Here is a 16,736-nt window from a genome sequence, read left to right on the forward strand (position 1 = left end):
CGCCCTGGCAGTGCCTTTGGCATGGGGCTGTGCCGTGCTGAAGCCCGTTCCTGTGGGAGAAGCAGGAGGAGGTTACGCTGTTCCCCTTGCTGACTCGCCTTCTGTGGGAATCCCCAGCAGTGAATCTGCAGCCTCTGAGCTATTTGCACTGGAACGCCGCTACATATTTCTATTTTTAAACCTTTTTCTTTAAACAGCAGGGATGGGGTTTTATGGGGTGTCAAGTCTTTCGCTGCACGATCAACAGTGTAACACAATCCTAGCAACCTTGAAGTATTGTTAAAAAAGGGGAAGTCTTGACTTCCCACCATCTGATCAAGAGTTTTCTTCTATCCTTCTAATGGATGGTACCATCATCTGTCTGTATCCAGCCTGAGTGGTGAGCTGCACTTATATTTAGAGAAAATACCAAAATGCAGCAGCCCCTCCACTCTGTTGTCATATAAATTAAGCTGAAGTATTTGGCAAGCTGGCTGCTCATAGGAAAACCTAAATGCATTACCTTTTTCTTGTTTTAGCAAGACCAGGGGTTTTGTAGTCTCTGACTTCATCCTGCACAGTGGCCAGGATATTTTACTGTATTCCTGTATTACTGTTGGCTAACCAAACTGTCTGTACGTTAAAGTGCAGTCTGCTAGATGTGTCTGAAAGACTTTTTTTGCACTTGGAGAAGAAAGCTTTCTGTCACTAGCCTAGAACATGAAAAGTAATTTCTGCAGTTCCAAAAAATGGAGCTTAAATGAAAAAAAAAAAAAAGCCATATTTTAATTTGGGGTGTTGGCAGTTTGAGAAAACAAGTTTTCATCTCTGTTTTGGAAAATTATATATTTTTAGACCAATTTCCTGAGGAAATGAAGCTTACACCATCATGTCTGTCAGTCTGTACATGTTGGTCCTTCCTGAAAAACCGAGTCTGTCATTTGATTTCAGCCAAACCTGAAAGTGAGGTGACATTTTGAAGATTTCTTCTGAATTTTGTGAAAATTGTTTGCTAATTAGAGGAAAGAAACCTAAACTTATGCTCCTGCTGAGGAGAAAAGAGGCAGAACTTGGCGAGTGTACACAGTCACTAATCAGCTAGCCAATTTGTACAATTTAGATTTGCCATCTCCTGCTGAGTAGGAATATGTAGAAGCCATGGAGAATAGAGAGACTGTTCTAGCAATGAGGTGAGTTAGAGGGAAAACTACAGGTTTCCATAGCAAAATGAGTTTTGTTAGTTCCAGCATGCACAGCAAGATGAGTTGAAGTTTTCCATACTGACTGAAATTGCAAAAAAATTGAAGGCAGTGCTTTATCTGGGTACTTAGAAACCTTTTCTTTTAAATAAATAGGCAGAACATTTGGTGGAAACCATGCTGGCTACTTGAGTAAAATTCTGCCTTTATATGAAGGATTTGAAATTAAGGTACACAAAAAAAAGTGTAGCTTTTCTATAGCTAAATTTTAATTCTCAATAAACGGTTGATTTAATTATATTAACCAAGGTTGTAAAAACATGATTGACATTTAAGAAGTGCTGCTTCAAAATTCTCTGCTTCTGTGTGATGTTGGGCTATGTTGGCAGTTGACAAGTTCCAGGCTAAATTTTGGCTTCATCCACTGGTGTCTGTAGGCGTTTCAACCATATTTAATGCCGTTGTGTTCTGTTCAGTTTAGAAGAAAACAGAGACGTTCTCCCTACCCTCCTGTACCTAGAGGCACACGTACGTATACACTTCTACTTCTTTCTTGAACTATTTAGCAGCCAGGAGAAGTTTGAGAAGCTGTCCATTTAAGTTCCTGTAGTTGTCTGGTTGTTTTTCCTCAGTGTACCGATTTTCTGTCTTGCAGTGCCTGAAAATGACAACGAAGCGGAATCTGTTTGTGCGGCTGGTGCCATGCCGCTGCCTGCGCGGAGAGGAGGAAACAGTTACCACACTTGATTATTCTCACTGCAGCCTGGAACAGGTGCCTAAAGAGATTTTTACTTTTGAAAAGACCTTGGAAGAACTCTACTTAGACGCTAATCAGATTGAAGAGCTTCCAAAGGTATGTTGCACAGTTTTCCTTTTTGTTACATCTATTAATTCTGTTGCTTCATAGTTGCTGGTAGTGTTTAGCTTCCCACTTCAGCTTGTAGGCTGCAGTTTGCCAAATGCTTTTAAACAAAGTTTGGTCCTGGAACAGGCAGTCTTGGTAGAAAGAATATTTATGTACTTCAGCTGGACCAGTTCCCTGTGCTGCCTTGGGGTGAAACTGCTTAAACAAGTGATCCAGCCCAAGAGGAGAAGCTAGCTGGTGCAAAGCAGAAGAGGCAGGCTAATTTATTTCTGTGGCGGTGTCTGTTTAAACTGACTAACACTATTCAACAAATTGCTGCATTATTTTGAATCTCTGATAATACACGAAGATTAGAAGAAGCAAGATTAATGTTTTATTCAGATCTCTGTGCCCACAAAAGACAGCTACAGTCCGAAGTATTCACTTGAAGTCCTTGCTTTTTTCTTTCACTGGAGAAACTTTGTGAAGTATCTCAGATTACTTAAGCGCAAACACTGGAGAGCTGAAATGCCACTTTGATCACATCTTTTTTATAGAAATTAATATTCATTGCTAGTTCTGAAATCAGAAGACAAAATGTGTGCAGAATGAACAGAACACTAGAGGAAGGAGTGAGATTTAGTTCCAGTGAGACTTTCAATAAGTACAAAGTGGTCATTGCAACAGATTTATTTCCATTACTATATCCTATCTTGGTGAAGTCAGATTAAGTACTAAATATTTAAAATTGTTTTGTCCCAACTGTGTGTAAATCTTCACTGTCGCACAGGATGATTGTGGAATGCTCTGTTCATTTTTTTGAATGCTTGTCAGAACCACATGAGGCTTTGCTGATTTGGATCTTGTGGAAAATAGATGAAAATAATAAGGATATAAAGCAGTTTCAGGATAGTAAGTTTGCTGTTCATCAAAAGCCCTGGATTCCAGTGAAGCGAACTTAGTTTAGAGCTTCTACTGTTTTATTCCAATAAAAGTGTTCCTTTATTATAGACTTAGGCATGGTAGATTTTAAATTTGCTTTTGAGGGCCTTTTATCAGCCTTTAGACTCGTTCAATTGATTTTAAAACTTCAATCTCGTCTTTTAGTTTTCTATATTAAAAGAGTAAAATTAAATGCTTAAAAAATAGAATAAAATACCTTCCTTAATGGAAAAAAAAAAGTCTTCTGAGATCTTTGTGCATTAAATTTCTGATTTATTTTTGAAATCTTAAGATTTCAATTAAGGAAATATCTTCCCAAACGGATAATTCTCTATAATAAATATTCTTTTTGTAGTCTTAAAAGAAGAAGAGGGACTGTACTGTAGGGACAAAAGGAGTTCATGTTGGAGTTCTAGACCAGAAGAGTCGTAATTTTGGCTATTTTTGTGGTCTTAACTTTGATAAATTAAGCATTCTTTTCAGCTTTTATGTCATTCTGGTTGCTTTTTTTTTTTTTGCTACCTTTCAAATTTTCAAAAGGAAATGTAAATTCAAATACTGTAAAAGAAACAAGCCAAGAGATGAGGGAGTAGTAAAGACATATTAAAATTTAATTTAATTATTTTATAGAGATTTTAATCTTAAAACTATCTGTAGAAGGTTGGTAAGGGAAGACCACTAAAATTTGAAATAATCCTAATAGATCTGGAGCCAGAGTTTCAAGCTTTGTATACCTTTTCCCTAACCTAAGTTTTAGTGTTTCAATTCTGAAACAGGCTTCTAATTAAGACATCCTCTCGGAAAAAGGGTGCAGTACATGTTAGGCTGTCTAGCTTTCTGAAGCCCGGTTAAGAAATTCCCACTCTTCCCTTTCCGTTTGTCCCTGGTGCTGTGTTTTTTTCCAGTTTTGCGGTTCGCTGCCCTTTGTATGTTATGGCAGAACTGTTTTTGGTCTCTGTTGTCAACCTGATACCCAAAGTGATCTGTCAATCATTCTTGTTTTGTTGATTTTTTTTTTTTTTAAATCATCCTCAGTCCAGTGTACTTCAAGTACTTCCGGTGTACTTCAAAAACTGGTTCTTGCAGTGGGGCTTCTCAATTAAGTTGACCTAATTGAGCTGAGGGTACAGTATGAGCAAAGTACATTGAGAAAGAAGGAGAAAGGTGGTAGAGAAGGATTTTGCTTTACCTGAAATACTGGTATTTAGTATCAGTTCCAAAAGTAACTGGGTATTTGAAATGCTTTCGTCATGTGTGGCCAAGTAATGTCTGAAAAGATGCACTGTCTATTCCAAGTTATACAGTGTGCATTTGAGATGAAAAGCTCAAACTGTAGCACCCACTTTGCTGGAAGAAGCTGGAGTTCTGTAGTAAAACAGACTCTAATAATATGATTTCTGGTGCTTACTACCAGTAATGGTGATCTACTTAATTACTGAATCTGCAAACATTAAAATACAAAAACAGAAGGAACAGCTACAAAGTTATCCTGCAGAATTCTCCCACTCTTTTTATTTTCTTTCCTTAGGGATCTTGCAGTTCCTTTTCACCAGACTAATTAGGAAAATTTATGATTGCAGGAGTCCAGATTACTGTTTTTAGGGATGAGTTTTAAGGTTTTCTCTTCTGTGCCACTACTACTGTCATATTTTGTCAAATTGCAAAGCTTCTGGATAAGAATGTGAAGGTACCTTTCATATAGGAAGGGCTCTGACTCTGAGCTAATGTTAGATGTTAATTATAATAACTAGATGCAGAAGTTATTACACAGATTTTCCTTAGATCAAACTTTCATTAGTTCTCATTGTTTTGTTGGCTTTTGGAGTACTTGAGCTAGAAATTATGGAAGGGAAATAAAACTTATTATAACGTAAAATGGATTAAAATGTGAAGTTATTTTAGAAAAGATTAATTCCTACACAAATGCTGTGTCTCAGACTTAAAAATGGATTTGTTCATTTTTTATTTGTTTTGAAGAAACTCTGGGGTACCACATGGCACGCGTATCATGGAAAACATTTTGCGAAGTTTTCAGGACTATGTATAAGGTCACAATTTGAGACACTGGAAGGAATTTGTAGGAAGTACTAAGCACAGCTATCAGCTTGCTGTGGCTGTTTGTACTTTTTCTGCTTTCCTAAGCATTGTAAACTTGGTCAAGTTTGGGGAAAAAATAGTTAAAGTGCCTGTAGTCAAGGACTCTGAATTGTCTGGCCTTCAAGCTGTGAGGTCAGAAGTTGAAAAGGATTAAAAACAAAAGCTATATAGAAGAAACTAAGAGAAAGTTGCTCTTCACTTTTTTCTTTGTTTCAATAGCAACTTTTTAACTGTCAGTCGCTGCACAAGTTGAGTTTGCCAGACAATGATCTAACCGCATTGCCAGCATCCATTGCAAATCTCATTAATCTCAGGGAACTGGATGTCAGCAAGAATGGTAAGTTACTTCACTTATTATATTGGGGTAGCTAAAAGGCAAATCACCACTGACTGTACAAAGATACCAATAAAACTATAATTTTCAGAAGCTGTACATCAAATAAATATGACCTTAAATCACTGCTTAACATAAAAGATACTCTTTAACGGTCTGTGTTTGTTTTTAATTATATCTGTCAAATAGATTGGTTTATAATTTTAAGATTCATTACTGAAAAATGATAGTGTAAAATGTTTCTGTATTCTCTCAAAAATGCCATTCTTCAAAGTTATTACTTTTAGTGGCTTTTCTCATTCTTCACTATACTGAAGAGAGGTAACAACTTTTAAAATTTTGCTGGATTCTTTTTTTTTTTTGTAATCGCTTTTAGTTAACTTCAATGATCTGTCTGAAAATTGTAGTAAGACTCAGCTGCTTTTCTATCCTGATCTGGGGATGATAACCTCTGTTGCGTGGGGATAAAAAATGAATACGGACAATGACTAGCTTATGTGACTGACTTTCATTCTGTGTGAGTCAGAGCCTTTTGTAAATTATGAAATGTCAGCCACGTATTGTATATATGGGTATATGGTTTGGGTTTTTGGTGGTGCTGCATTGGGAAGTTGGTAAATCTGTTCAAATGTGAGGAAGTTGAAATAATTTATATTGTGTTATCAGGCTTGTGTGGTTTATTTAAAAAAAAAAAAAAAAGCTCAATCATGCTAATTAGTGAGAATGTGATGATCTTGACTTGGTAATTCAAACTGAAATTAGAAGACCTTTCTTGGCATCATATTTGAAAATAAGAATGACATAAATTTTATATGAATTACATAAGATTTTATCATAACAAATTCATTGTTTTATTTGGACAGCTAGCTAATTACAACTATAAAATTAAGTAAGTTCTGCTTTATTGTGAAAGTATTCGCATTGCTGAGGTGTTGGCATTCTCCTTTATTATCCATTGTAACCCAGTCTCTACTTAAACTGTTACTTCATTATTTCTGCATAATGAATGCAGCATTTAGTGTAATAAATTGACCTGATTGTTACTGCTCTGTTCCTGGTACAAGTGGATTAATAGCCTTGCTTAAAGAACACTGTCCTTAAACTTTCGTAATGACAAACAACTAAGAAAGAATCATCCTTTTGTCCTTTTCTGGCTGTTAAAAGGATTAACTGTTTCCAATACAAGTTCTTGATAAATAAGATTTGAAAGCAGCAAAAGGGTTTTTGAGCTCTAGGGTTGGCAAATTCCTTTGTTTATGTACATAAATAGGCAGCTGGTCACTTACCATCTAGAGAGTTAGCCGTCCATCCAAAACGGTGTAACCTTTAGCTAAGCATTCAAAGAGCTGCTGAAAGAACACTAATTACTCTGAGGCATATAAAGAATTTAAAGAGGCAACGACTGAAAGATATGCCATCCCTATAAACTGTGAAGCTCTGTGTATTAGTTTTTTTTTTGTTTGTTTGTTTTGTTTTGTTTTTTTGTTTTTGCTGTTGTTTTTAACACCTTTCAGAGAAACGATAGCACACTAATTTAAACAATAATCATGAGCCTGTTCTTAGTCTTATCAGTTCAGATAGCTTCTCTGCTCAGTGTTGCACATCAGAAATAGTCCTCAGGTCACATGCTTCTTCACTTGGGTTGTGTCATCTAACACCATTCCTGAAAGCTCTTTAAAACTCTAAGAAAACAAATCAGGATCCCTGTTGGCTGAAGTACTAACAGGTTGTTTATTATTGTTTCTAATAAATATGGTATTATTTGATGTCTCAGTTTGTTGGCTTAAGTGCCTTTTTCTTCTCTTTCCTGGTTCACTGTTGCAAGCATTAAACATTTCTCTCAACAGCTGCAAACCTATTTTGTTTTATTTCATTTGGTAAGACTTTACAGTTCAATTTCCCACAGTCCATGATGGCTCTGATGTTCATCCACAGTAGAAAAAAAATATGTTTTGTTAGATTTCAGAATCCCCAAATGGTCAAAGTTGGAAAGGCCCTCTGGAGGCCCTCTGGTCCAACCCCTGCTCAGCAGGGGCACCCAGAGCAACACAGCCCAAGACTACATCCAGGTGGCTTTCGAAGACCTCCAAAATTGGAGGCTGCAAGGCCTCTCTGGGCAACCAGTGCCAGCGCTCCGTCACCTGCACAGCATGGAAGTGCTGCCTGGTGTTTGGTTGGGACCTCCTGTGTTCCAGCTGGTGCCTGGTGCAGTCTGTCCTGGCACTGGGCACCACTGGAAAGAGCCTCAGTCCTCTTTGCACCCTCCCTTCTGGTGTTCATACATGTTGACAAGATCCCCTTCAGCCTCCCCTGCCCCAGGCTGAACAGTCACGGCTCTCAGCCATTCCCCATAGGAGGGATGTTCCAGTCCCTTGGACAGTTTTGTAGCCCTCTGCTGGACTCTTTCCAGTACGTCCAGGTCTGTCTTGTACTGGAAGCCCAGAACCAGACACAGCGCTCCAGGTGCTGCGGTGTCACTGAGCAGTGGGGCAGGATCACCTCTCCTGACCCGCTGGTGATGCTTTGCCTAACGCAGCCCATGACGCTATGAACCTTCCTGCTGCAAGGGCACCTTGCTGGCTCACGTTCAGCTTAGCGCCCACCAGGACCCCCAGGTCCCTTCCTGCAGAGCAGCTTCCCAGCTGGGTGGCCCCCAGCCTGGGGTTGTTCCTCTCTAGGTGCAGGACTCTGTACTTCTTGTTGATTTTCATGAGATTCTTGTCAGCCCACCTCTACAGTCTGTCAGAGTCCCTCTGGATGGCAGCTTGGCCCTCTGGTGAATCAGCTAGGACTTTCCCAGGACTTCTTTGTGAGATACTGAAAGAACACTGTGGAAATGGTGGGTTTTGTGGGAAACACAGGAGATAATTCTTTTGATAAATTGAGAAAAACTACTGGGAATGAATCACCAGTTTTTGTGAAGGATGGTGAGAAACACCAAGCTCTAGAATAATTCTTTTTTCCTTTCTTGTGAGATTGCTGTGGTTGTGGCAAATAAAGGTGTTTTTAAAAGCTCCAATTTTGAAATGCAGTCAGGCTACTTCATAAATTGCAGTGTCTGGCTCTTCAGCCAGCTTATTTAGGGCAGAAGGAGGGCTGTAGCACAGGAGACTTACCCAGGTTTCTAAGCAGAACAACATACATACATATATATCTGTGTGAGTGTGTGTGCATATTTGTTTTGACATATAGATGAAAATAAAAATAGCAGAAATTTTTCAAGATAAATGCTATACAAAATAGTCTAAGAATGCAGTCTTGATGATGTTTTAATAGCTCATAAAAATGTCTTCCTAGCTTTCATATTTAAACATCCAATTTTTTGTATTCACTATATAAAACTATAAAACGGAAGCATGGCAGATGTGTAGATGAAGGTGTTTAAACACGCCTACATTTAATCAGAACAAGGTTGACTTCATCTAGTGTCCTGTCTACCATGGTGGCCAAACATAGAAGCCTAGAGAAGGTTTAGTAAACTGCAGAAAGCCAGGAGACATGCACATTTCCCCTGTATGTTCCCAGCATCCAGCACCTTTTGTTACTGAGCCAGACAGGGTGCAATTTTTATCCAGTAGTCTTCATTTAACTACTTCTCTGTCAATATATCTAGTCTTTGATGTGTGTTTTGAGGTGTATGCTCAGTTACAGAGAACAAGCTGGTAGCAGCTGTGTGTCCTTGAGCACACGAGTCTTTGTACAACTATTTGGTTTGCAATATGTTCATGGCTGCTGAAGAGTCCGTGGTATAGATGTAATCTAAAGTATCAATCTGCTGCTATGTGTGCAGTAAGAGTTAATTTTTAACTCCGCCTTTAGAAAAAAAATAAGAGGCAATATTTTTTTTATTATTTTTTAAGTAGTGAGGACTTCCGTTGTCTTTTTATGGCAATTTAATCTGATTCCCGAGGCTATTATAAGCCCTCAATATCAAAGAACCCATTACTTCTTTCCAGGTATACTTGAGCTTTTACATGGAAGCTTGATGGCCTCCTACTCATGGAGATAAAATGATACTTGACTAAATGGTATTTAAACAAACAAACTGTGTTCCTATATCAGAAAAGTTGCATCCTGGATTCGATAAAGCATGAAGAGATGTCTTTTACTCAATCCTAGTCGGTTACGTTGTAAAAAGAAATTGCAACACACAGAGTTTAAGGCAAAAGTAGAAAAGAGTCTTTTCTTTATGAAACTAAGGACAAATTCATTTTTTTAATCATCTGTGGCTGTTGTTCATGTATCAGCAGTTGTACAGGAAAATAAAAATAAAAATAACCAGAACAAAACACAGTAAAAATTAAACTCTAAATCTGTCCCTTTCAGGGCTTTTTAACCTCTTGAATTTTATTTTTCTTTAAGAGAACAATCATTTTCTTGTGGCCCTGGAATGCAGACAAGTCCTCTTGGACAATATGAAGAATTCTTATGAAAACATTTCTCCCCTTTAAAGAAGGGGAAAGCATTCATATATAAATGTATGGAAGAGTTAAGTATACAGGTTACTAGAAGCAAGTGATATGAAATTCTGAGGCATATGATGAGATGACTGCCAGGGAAATTAGTCTTCCCTGGAAACCTGAAAATGTGCTTTGAAACCATTTGTGCCTGTGGAGCTAGTTGAGTGGGAAGTCTTGAGACAGTCTGTTTTTTTCCTACGCACAGGTGGTGAGAGGAAAACATTGAATTTTTAGTTTGTATATTATTAGGCCCTTTAGAGGATTAAATAACAAGATCAAAAAAATACCTAATAAGGCCAAAAGTAACATGGTGGTTTGGAAATTCAGATCTCTTCAGTAGTCTCTTGTAGATTATGGAGTGGTTCTTTTTCACTGCAATGTTGAGGCAAATTTAAACATGTTACCATGTCAGTCTGTGTTGCAGGGGATTTTCATGGAAAAATACACAATCTGGAAAAAAACACAACACAAACCTAACTGCCAATAGTACTATTTTAAGTCATTTTAAAGGTTTTTGTTAACAGATGCAAATCTAGATCAAATATGTTTTCTTCAGTGTTTTAAAGAACATCTGCTGATTTGGCAAACTAGCTTTGGTATACTGTGTGCCAGAAGTCAGGGAGTTGGAAAACGAGTATTTAGGAGAATGTCTCGTTCTTATGTTGCCCATCTGTGGTGGATTTAGGGGGTATGGTTTGTCAATGAATTGAGAATTATTCGTAGTTAATGGGGAGACTGATCCAAGTTTCCCTTTCCACAGGGAGAAGTAAGAGGGGGAAGATCCTGAGTACAAAAATAATTTGCTATAAATTTGCTATTTTTCTCCATATATGAAGGAGGGGGATAAAAAGAGGACTTAGTTTTGTATCATCCATGGTAGTGAAATAAAAATATAATTGATCTGCTTCTGATTAACTGGGTCTGTAGCTTTATTATAATACATCATTATATATATTAAATTTATCCTAAATGTAGCTATTCTATCTAAAGTTCTTTAGACAAGTGTTTAGTGTTTCTTTCTCAAATATATTGTCTATCATATGGAAGATATTAAATAGGATCCATCTTTGCAGAATAAAGTTATCTCCGTGTATAGGAGAGGAAGTGAACAACATAGAATTTCAGTGCAGTTAAAGCGTAAGTAAGGTCTTGAATGAAAAACGAGCGTGTGTAGTTGAAATTCTGAAATGAGTTTTATACTAATTTCTTCCTGGTTCAAAGACATTTTCATAACGCAGAAAAAACAATGTATTAGTAATTTTCCCCCCCCTAAATGTGTATTGCATGTAAAGGCTTATTTTTGTGAAGTGATGCACTTTGGTAGTCATAGTGTATCAACCAAAAGTGACTGGACAGACAGCATTAAGTTTGCAGCCCAGGGTGGTATGGGAAAAAGGGAAAAAGCAAAGCATATTTGTGTGCTACCTTTTTAGTTTCAGGATATTCTGGGGACTCCTGCTATGGAGATAGTTCAGAACCATGTGAGCTTTGGTAACCTTCCGAGACAGCATTATGAAAAAACCTGCTGTTTACAGCCTTTGTAGTATTCCACATCTGGCAATTTTACCCTGCCTTGGCACATGTAGGTTTATGGAAATTAGTGTCAGTCCTGTCTTCAGGAAGCAGCACTCTTGGTTTTCCTCCCCCCCCCCCCCCCCCCCCCCCCCCCCCCGAAAAAACATTTAGCAATCTGTCTTACTCCTCAAACTCTTTTACATTGAGTAAGGGACATAGCAGACCTGGAGGTATTTTACCCTAAAAATTTAACCTCTTCCCAATGATCGGAGGATGAGTGCTTAGAGGACTCCTGGTGACTTGGTTAACTTTCCTAGCTGTGCCAGCACATCTGTGTACAAGGAATTAAAAAAATAAAAATTAAACCACTGAGACTGTTACCTTGCATTCTCCGCTGTGCATCAGATTTAACTATTTATCAGGCAAGTTACTGTTGTTGAAGAAAGTGGTGAGACATCTTTCACTTAAAAGTATCAAGAGGCATAAAATAGCATTCATTCTTATCTGAACTTTTAAAAATTTGATTTTCAGCTTTCAGATAAAAATAAAATAAAATTTTTCAATTTTGAAAGTGCTTTCAAAAAATGAATTTTAGAAATGCTAAACCTGCCTTAACCTTCTAATTGGATCAAAGCAGCATGCAGATGAAATGGAAAGAGAGACAACTCTAAGTATAGCATGCTCATAAGCACAGATGTTAGTTTATTTTTTATAATGTTATTTTATTTTTTAAGATGGTAAATATTATAAAAAGTTTACATTTCAATGCTGCTGCTTTTTCCACATGTGGACACTTGCTCTGTAAAAGAACCATTTATCTTAATTGTGAGTAAACGTATTTTATTGCTACAAAAATGTATGTAGTTAAGTACCCACTTCATTAAAAAAGAAACACTGAATATATTGCTGATACTGTATTTTATTCTGAATCTAATTATGTTGTAAGCGTTATCACAACTAGTGAGTACATTTTTCTTTAAAAATCATTAGAAAAGCTTTTAACTTCCTTCTGTCAGATTTTCAAATTTTTAGTTCGACCGACATTTTTGCACTAATCGTTACATGAACTGTACAAATATTTTGTTTCCCTTCCAATAATCCTCCAAACAGCCCTCAACTGAAGATTCAGCTTCCGTTTTCCATTTTTAAATGTAAGAAAACAGACCAGTGCACTTGGAGCTTACAAACCTGCAAATGACCATAACTAAAGGAAACTTCAAAAATTTGAGAGTGTAGAATTGCAGGAAAGCACTTTGTAAAGTGAAGATGGAGATGTGAACCTGACTGCTAAGTAGCAAGTAGATAACTTGTCTAGCAAGTTGCTTCAACCAAAAATAAAGAAATCCAGTGGAGAACATTTTCAGAATCTTGTAATAAATAAATAAATAAAATAATAATAATAAATAAAAAAATAAAAATAAATGTAAGATTTTTAGATAAGATATTTCCTTGATAAGAACAGATGTTTCTCTAGTAAGGGAGCTTTTCTATTTAAACAAAATGGAGAGAGTAAAGAAAGTCTATGCAAATGTATTAAAATATGAGTTTTATTAAATCTACAGAAACTCTAGTAATGATGTTACATTTTTGACAGTTTTATATTTTGAGTTGTACTTCTTGAGAAAGGTAGCTCTTCCATAGATCTCAAAGATTACATATTTTTGCCTTTAGCAAGAGGTAGGCAGAAAGCCATGAATTCTGTAATGCTTATGTATGAGGAGAAACACCTTGCAAGGAATTTTAGGAGGTTTTGTGCTACAGCAGTTGTCAAAGTCTTCCTTATGAGAGGGCAAGGAAAGCAACTGAAAATTAACATGTAGCAGGTTTCAGAAGCTTTGAGATGAAAACTAGATGAAAATATATTTGCAATAGTTGCTCCTTAGTCTTGAAACGATTGATTTAGGATAGGCTTCCACTAAATAAGCCGGAGGTTCCTAAGCTGCTTGGCAAATACTGTTGTACTGAGTACCACCTTCTGCACAGCGGCCAACAGTTGTGCAGAGTTGCGACTCCAGCTCTGAGCAGGAAGGTGTTTCAGCTGCTCGCTTGCCTGATCAGGCATCTCATGGAAACCCGAGCTCCTTGGGTGATCTGAAACCCGCTGGGTCAGGGTATTCTGTAAGAGTTTTGGAAAGATGAAAGCAACAATGGCTGAGTCAGCACTGTGCAGCAAATTGATTCGTCTTAAAGACTGCTTACATTGTGAATAATGAAAGATCTGTTTTCAATATCAAAGGCATGAAAAAATCCTGAATTTAGGCATATTTTATAAATATATGAATACAGCTTGTGACTGAAACTATTTTAAGTTTTCCATTTAAACTCAGCATTTACAAACATTTTTCTGTACTCTTTGGGGCAGTTGTGGCATGTATTCCTGAGCTCCGAAAATATTTTTGTTTCCATGTTCAGCTGGTAGGACAGCTGAAGCAGAGGACAGAGTGGAAGAGCAAACAAAAGTTGTTCTTTTTATGGTGGAGCTGCTTTCAGGCAGGTCCTAATTGCTGCTTTTCCAAAATTTGAGACCAGAATGAATAGATTATCTCAGGGAGCAATGTACATAGTTGAAGTTGCTTTCATATTCATGCAAACTCAGCCTGTATGTTTGCCTCTGTGCCCTCTATGCTTGTAAGGATGCAGAATGGGAAGGATGCACAGAGAGCTGTAGTTCCACTTGCTGTGCAGCAAAAGGTCCTTTTGGTGTGGTGCTTTCTGGAGATTAAAAAATAAAAATAAAAAAATCTCATGTTTCACACAAGCTGAGATATTCAGCTGTAAACTTCTTCCTTTGGGGGCATCACCTATATGGCTTGTACAGGTCTTATGTTTGTTAGTGATTTTCTTTTTCTGTGCTTTTAAGGAACTGAAACATTTTTTTATTTTTATTTTTTGCAAGTCTGTGCTTAAAATCCTCCTACATGAGAAGAGGCAGAACTTGATTTAGAGGCAGTGCCACTGCTGTCTCTAGCAGTAATAGTTTGAGTAGCAGAAGCTTGGGAATAGTGGTTTTAGTAGTTGCAAAGAAAAACATGACCACATGTCTAGAGTATGAACACCAGAGCAAACCCCCATCTGCAGCAGGGCTGAAACAGCAGCATGCTAGGATTTCAGCTCTGGACCCCATTGCAGTGAAGGCTTCTGCCAACAGTGGATGTGACTTGCAGTTTTCTGTAAAGCTAGAAATGCCAATATTTCTCAGTGAAATCTTTTCCAGTGGAGACAAAGGATGGTTCTAGTTTTCCCTCCTGCTCCATAAGTGATGCTGGCCCTGGTGATAAGAAAGGGTTGTGCTATGTTGGGGAGGAGATCAGTGTAACTCCAGGTGGTGAGCGAGACCCCAATTATACTTACAATTGCCTTAATCCAGCCTAAACAAAGAGCGGGAGATTTGTGCACATTTGCTCTATTGAGCTGCGCCAAAATAATCATTGCTCTCTGGGGAGGTAGAGATCAGGCAAAATTCCTTATTTCAGCCGTGCTATGTGATCCAGAACTGAGGTTGATTACCTACATACTTCTGCCTGTTGACCTGCAATCCCTGTGTGACCTTTCTGGTATGCCATTTGGGCATGTCCTCCAGCTGTTTTGGTGATCCTGATTAACCACCACTCTGTAGGTTGTGCTGGCTAGCTGGTGAATTTTTGCCACATAGAGTTCTGAATGAACTCTATGAATACTTTCTTCTTTTGGCTCAGTCCAGACAATAATTTTAGATTCTCTTCCTTATTCAACTGCCAAATTTTCCTTGTCAATCTTCCAGGCCCCCACCTTCCTGCCCCTTTTAAAAAAAAAAATAAATAAATAAAAAGTTATGTTTGTGGTAGAAATTGGCCAGTGAATTTAAAAATGCTTGAAATTTAGGAAAATGGGGTAGAAGAAACAGACAAATAAATACTGACTTCTATTACATAAATACTACTTCTGTGAGAAACTATGTTGCAAAAAGAACTTTGCTCTCAATTGAGTTTTTGGATCTAGTGGTTAGAATTAAAGATTACCAGCTAATTATCTTTTCTCTTGCTGTGCTCTGCAAATGTCAAAAGTCCACAAGTGTGATAGGTTTGTTTGTTTGTGTGTTTGTTTGTTTTGGTAAAACGGTATCCATGATCTGTAAGTCAACTATGGCACAAAAGTGGGATGGGGATGATGGTTGTTATCACGTAAAATAGGAAATAGCAGGATAAAGAACCTAGCCACATGATGCTTCTGAAGGAAAGTGGGATAAGGCTGCAAGAGGCTAGATAACTCCCAAGTAATCTGTTTTATCTTCCTCTTCTGTAACCTTCAGAATCCATATGTAGAGGAAGCCATAGAAAAGCCCTAAAGGAAAGTGAGATTTAGAACAGAATGTGGATCTTAATTTGTCATGCTCATTGATCAGATCCTCACGGAGGGTGGGTGTAGCTAGCAAATTGATTATTATTAATCCAACAGTAAGTGCATGTTTTAAGTGTGCAGGAAGGATGTAGCTGAGGAAAAATGAGTGTCTGAAGCTCGTTGTATAGGCAGTTAATAAATGCTACTTTCTGTCTCTTGACAGAGAAGAGCAGTGTCAGTTTTTTTCCTATCTTCTGTATTTGTACTGAAAACTTTATATATATTTTCATACTTTATATGTATTTCATACTGTGAATAATGGCTGCTGCCATTTATCCATACTGAAGTGCTGAGTGACTTTGGTAAAGACCATACCAATCCAGTCTCTAAAAAATAAGCAAAATTAAATTTGTGGGCTGGCTCATTGTTAGCTTTCTCTTATTGGTTTAGTTTTTGTTGTTACTTTGTTGTTAAAACTGCTGTGGCCTCTTGCCTAAGGCATAGTCAATCAAGACTACTGTAGAGTCCTCTCATGTACAAAAGCATACTGATATGACATGTCTGTATTTGGATAGCTAATATTTTATTTGGCTGTTCTTTTGACAGTAAGTTTACAATGACTTTCTCCTCTCTAGAAGACGTGCTGTGTTTTGTTTCCTAGGCAGTTATCAGAGATCTGAGACTTCTGTGCTTCAGTAAGTTCTTGACATAGGCAGTGGAAACATCAATATTAAAAACGTGAATTTTAACATGTTGGATGAGAGCGATCTTTCATCTAAGGAACAAGGCAAAGCCTTGTGTGCCCAACTTTCAGAATACCTGAATTTATAGAATCTCTGTGATTCAAACAAGAAAACTAATGGCATAGAGTGGTCTGAAATGCAGTGTTGATTACTGTAGACAGGATTCATTTTAAAAAGACAATGTTGTCTTTTTAGCAAACAAATTTAGCAAACAAATGGTCTTCATGTGCCTTTTAGATGATGGAAGACCATTTTACATGTATATAAATAATCCTTAACTTTATCTAGACAGGCCTTTTGCTAGAT

General features: G+C 37.5%; 1 protein-coding gene across 5 annotated transcripts in view; it reads left to right on the plus strand.

Moving 5' to 3' along the window:
• ERBIN (erbb2 interacting protein) overlaps nucleotides 1-16,736 on the plus strand; it is a 122,332-nt gene that overhangs the window by 51,015 nt on the left and 54,581 nt on the right. For all 5 annotated transcript variants that reach the window (XM_084304882.1, XM_084304881.1, XM_084304880.1 and 2 more), the window contains 2 exons: nucleotides 1,834-2,031; nucleotides 5,281-5,398. In XM_084304882.1, the coding sequence (XP_084161008.1) occupies nucleotides 1,843-2,031; nucleotides 5,281-5,398 (307 nt within the window). In that variant the 5' untranslated portion in view covers nucleotides 1,834-1,842. The remainder of the gene's footprint in view (nucleotides 1-1,833; nucleotides 2,032-5,280; nucleotides 5,399-16,736) is intronic.

The sequence above is a fragment of the Netta rufina genome (assembly GCF_964035555.1).
Source record: "Netta rufina genome assembly, chromosome: Z".
NCBI classification, from domain to species: Eukaryota; Metazoa; Chordata; class Aves; order Anseriformes; family Anatidae; genus Netta; species Netta rufina.